The 4545-nt window shown below is 40.4% G+C and overlaps 1 protein-coding gene across 1 annotated transcript; it reads right to left on the bottom strand.

Annotated features, from left to right (window-relative positions):
* Positions 1 to 332: 332 nt before the first annotated feature.
* Positions 333 to 2219, bottom strand: LOC130731401 (aspartyl protease family protein 2). The gene has a single exon (XM_057583690.1). The coding sequence runs from the start codon at positions 2152 to 2154 to the stop codon at positions 697 to 699; it is 1458 nt and encodes a 485-aa protein (XP_057439673.1). The 5' UTR covers positions 2155 to 2219; the 3' UTR covers positions 333 to 696.
* Positions 2220 to 4545: the final 2326 nt, after the last annotated feature.

Here is a 4545-nt window from a genome sequence, read left to right on the forward strand (position 1 = left end):
GGGGACATTAGATAAAAGAACATGGAGTTGCGTACCCATTATAAGGGACACCACATTATGGATTTCATTTCACACTGGCATGTTGTTTCTAGTATTAGTTTTCTAGTCCCCATAAATAATTGAGATGATGTTACTACCTGATGAGATTATCTTGCATTCCAAAAAACAATCACAAATAAGCTTAATACTAATAAAATTATAAAGATGCACAACTTTAGCTAAATTTTGACGCATATATAGAAAGGGCGTTTAATTAAATTAGCAAGTGCAACATTGAAGAATATTCAAACAAAGCAGTTAGAATATGATCAAAAGAAAGAAGCATGTAAATGTGAAATGTTGAAAGATGTAGCACTAGAATGCTTGAATTTCCCTTAAACTCAATACTAAATTTCACTTTGAGAATATTCACTTCTCTGATAATACATTATACTTTATATAGATTGAAGGATTGAGATAATTGTCTTTCTCACGAAGGTAATGGATTAAGAAACAGGAAAACACAACAAACAGTGGAAACATTTTGTTCAATCTTTCCGTAAGATCTAAAAAGATTCAGATGTCAATCTTATCTTTCCTTCTCTAATAATCTAACTTTTTAAAACTCGAAATTAAATTACAAAAAAAGAAAAGAAAGCAGGTAATAATAATTAATAATCAGAAAACAGGGGAAAGAGTTTTTTCCCACCACGATTCTCACGCGCAACCTCTCGGGGCAAACCCGACCCGAGAACTACCAAGATCGTAAACGACCCGGAAGCCTTGCTGCTGGATGTTGCCGATAATGGACAACCCGCTCATCGTTCCGGCGAATGCGAAGCAGAAGCTTCCACTACTATCCACCGGAATCAAGTAGTTCGTCGCCGGAAGCGACACATCAGCTCCCCGGAAGTGCAGCACCACCGTCGGAACCTTCACCTCCGTCTGCCCGGAGAGATCAAAGCACGTGTCAAACAGCGAGAACTCCGGCGCACGCTTCAGATGCGAAGCTCCGAGACGGAAAGCGTCTCTCAGTGCAGTGTACGCGGGCCGGGTCAGGCGAGTCACGGAAGTGCCAGAATCGATTATCACGCCACCGTTCCCGGTGGGATCGAGCTTGAAGAGCGAGGCGGAGACGCCGCGAACTGGTGTGCCACCCACGCTGATCCCGAGAAGCTCAACGTAGTAGAAGGTGTCGAGCTTAGGGTTTTTCAGCAGCGGTGTGAATTTGGCGGTTCGTGAAACGGCGGCGTCGCCGAACACGACGGAAGATGGTTTGGCCGAAGCGGAGCGGTCCACCAGGCAGTACGAGAATTTCTGGTTGAACCGGCGACCGGTTTGGATCGGGAACGACAACCTCCCGCGGCCGAGGCCTAAAAGCCCGGCGGCGCCGACGAAGAGGCCTTCGTTGTCATGGCCGCAACCGAGAGCCACGCGCGTCACTCTGGATCTCCGGAACGTTAACGTTTCAGTGGAGAAATCACCGAACGTGAAGGATCCATCACCGTAGGAGACTTGGTACTGGCAAACCTTCTTGCTGTTGCAGCCGGCGGAGTCAAGTCGCCGGCAGAGTGGTGCACCGCAGGGGATCCCGGCGTATGTGCGGGATTTTGACGGGTCGAAAACCGGGTCAGCCTGGGAGTAGCATTTGCGGCACGGTGCACACTGGAGCCAAACGACGTCGCTTCCTGTGTCGAGTACCATGTAGACGTACCTCGCGGGGGTGCCGACGCCGATGCGTGTGAAGTACTCGCCGCTTCCCTGGGCTAGACCGGAGATGATGGAGCTGCTGAAACCCGCTCCGGATCTGGGCGCGTGGGAGTTGTTGAGAGCTGCGGCGGAGGTGGTGAAGAAGGATTCAGCTCTGGCAGCGTCTCTTTGGAGCCTGAGATGGAAGAGCTGTTCAGGGGTTTTGGTGGAGGAGAGTGCGTCTATGTGGTGGAGCTGAAGTGAGAGTGTTTCTGGGTCGGATCCTTCGGATTCGGGTATGGAGAGTTCTTCTTCTTCTTCTTCTTCAGATTCAGGCCATGAGAGGGTGGGTTGGTGGGGGAGAGAGTTGAGGGTCAGAGATTGGGTTTCAAAGTGAGATACAGCAGCGGTGGAGAGTGAGAAGGAGATGGTTAAGAGAAAGAAAAGAAGGGCATTGTTGTTGGGTTTCATTTTCCTTTCCTCCATTGCAGTGCAGTGCAGAGAGCAAGACAAGAGAGTGTGTTGTGATGTGGAGTGAAGAAAAAGAGTGAAGGTGGCAGAGAGAATAAATAATGATATTTTCTATAAGATATTTTATATTCCTTCAATAGCTAGCCGTGAGAATAATCTCCTTAATACTCAGAAATTACATTAATTTAATTGAGTGTATCACTCTCGACAAACCGTTCATTACATTCTATGTGTATTGAACATTCTTAATTAGATGATTAAAGAGTTTAACTATCTACTAGTTGTACAATAAATAATGATAGCAATAATGATGATGCAATACAAATGAAGCGAGGTGTGTAAAGGCGGTTCTGACACAGAGTGGTGGATGCATTACCGGTGTAAAAAGAAGGCGCGGTGGTTAATTATGAATTATCATGGTTGTTGGGTGGGGAGTGGGGTTTCTAAATTTATGACTTCATTCCATATTTTAAATTTTGCTTCAATTATGGCTTTGGCATGCAAAATCATGTATATGTACCGTACGAGTTAACATAATTGTATGTGTTCATTATGGATGAAATTCAATACACATCCAGAAATGGTGATTCAAAAACTATAAACTTTTAGTTTTTACTCTCTCTTTTTTTTATCTTGTTAGAGTTTCTTGGACATTCACCACTAGTACTGCATGAAATTGTGGAATTGGTTACCAAGTTTACTCCAGCACCAGAATTGACTATTGGCATGGTGTTGCTTACCTTATTATAATTGTAGTGATAATAATGCAAGTTAATGGAAAATATATGATTTTTCTTTTAGCACCATCACCATAATGGTGTTCCGTTAATTTACATCTCCTCACCAATCAGTCGGTCAGTGACTAGAAAAAAATATATCAACCCAATTTTGGGATATTAGTAAGTATTGTCACAATCGAACGTCATAATCAATTTCCATGTATGAACTAATATTATAATTAGTAAGAGTCTATTTGGTTTTTAATCTAAAACACTCTTCTCTGATTATGGAGTCTAGCTATTAATAGAAAAGTGCCCTCACATCTATACTTATTGGATTTTGTGTTTTCTGTTATGTCCAAACGGACTCTAAGCATGCATTAAGCCCACATATAACTTAACTTTACCAGTAAAAGGAAAACTTAATCGAAAAAGTGGGATTGGTTAATTGGACTTTTAATAATAATTAAGAAAATTTGGCAATGCTTAATGAGCGTGTGAAAGCTGTATCATCAACAAATATCACTTGGTTAGTGAATGCTATAGTTTAGCTAGACGCCAAGAACAGTGTAGTAATTAGCTGGTGGCCACAGCATATATTCTAACCCTTGCTATATGATAATCTTCTTGTCCTTTCGAGCACGACATGCTCCTAGTCCTATGAATATTTATAACATGACCTATGCAGCATAAGGCCGACATTGAAATGCAAAAATACCGTCAATTTTCTAACGTACGTGGGCACATGGAATGCAGTTTATAATTGTATCCTTGGATCTTCTTGAATATATAATGTTAGCAAGATGCATTCTAGAAAAACTTTGTTTCAAATACTCTGAATGAAGAGATGAGATTAGGCTTGATAGAGAGATTAAAAATTAATTACACAACCACAAAAATAATGCATGTTGATTGCTGCGTTGATTATGGTCAGGGATTTGGCCTTGTTTCTATTATTTTGGCATGTTCACCGTTGATGGATGGGTAATGAGTCCGTGCATGTGATGTGATGAGGACTTTTAGGTACAAGTCCACCAAAAATGAACCAAAACGAGAGACTCGTTATTGATATTTATTGCTCTATTCATGCTAGCGGTTGCCCATACAGCCATTTATGATTGAAAATTTAATACAGTATTAATTAAATTACTCCAGTGTCCATTCTATTTCATAAATAAGCTACACCTAAACGTCAACCTTTGTTTTTATGGAGTCGACAAAACTACCTTTAATATTATCATTTTGGTTTATGGCGCACTATTTCTTAAACATTAGGTAAACCTCCTTCTATTTTATAAACTCATTACAATTTCCTCAAAGTACAATTTTCAATTTATTAAATATTTAAATATAAAAATTCAAAATAACATTAGTCAAATAAGAGAATAATAAAAGTTTCATATGATCACAAAAGAGATAAATTGGTTTTATATTCTCATGTAGTCTATCGACAACAAAATTAAACCAGTTTCATATAAATGTTTTAACATTAGATTTTTTTTTACATAACCTCATGCTCCTTTTACAGCTATTCATCAAAATTTGCAATAGAAGAAGATGAAGGAATGAAAAGAAGAAAGTAAAAAGGATTTCATTGCCCCCTTTGGCTGCATGTGGCTGAAGAGGCTCATACTCTTGCATTACCCTCACATAACTCTAGTGGTAAAAGAAAACTCCAGATATTCAA

Source organism: Lotus japonicus, chromosome 1 (assembly GCF_012489685.1).
Source record: "Lotus japonicus ecotype B-129 chromosome 1, LjGifu_v1.2".
Classification (NCBI taxonomy): domain Eukaryota; kingdom Viridiplantae; phylum Streptophyta; class Magnoliopsida; order Fabales; family Fabaceae; genus Lotus; species Lotus japonicus.

Excerpts from the sequence above, each read along its gene's own strand:
- LOC130731401 (XM_057583690.1), bottom strand. The coding sequence starts at position 2,154 with ATGGAGGAAAGGAAAATGAAACCCAACAACAATGCCCTTCTTTTCTTT.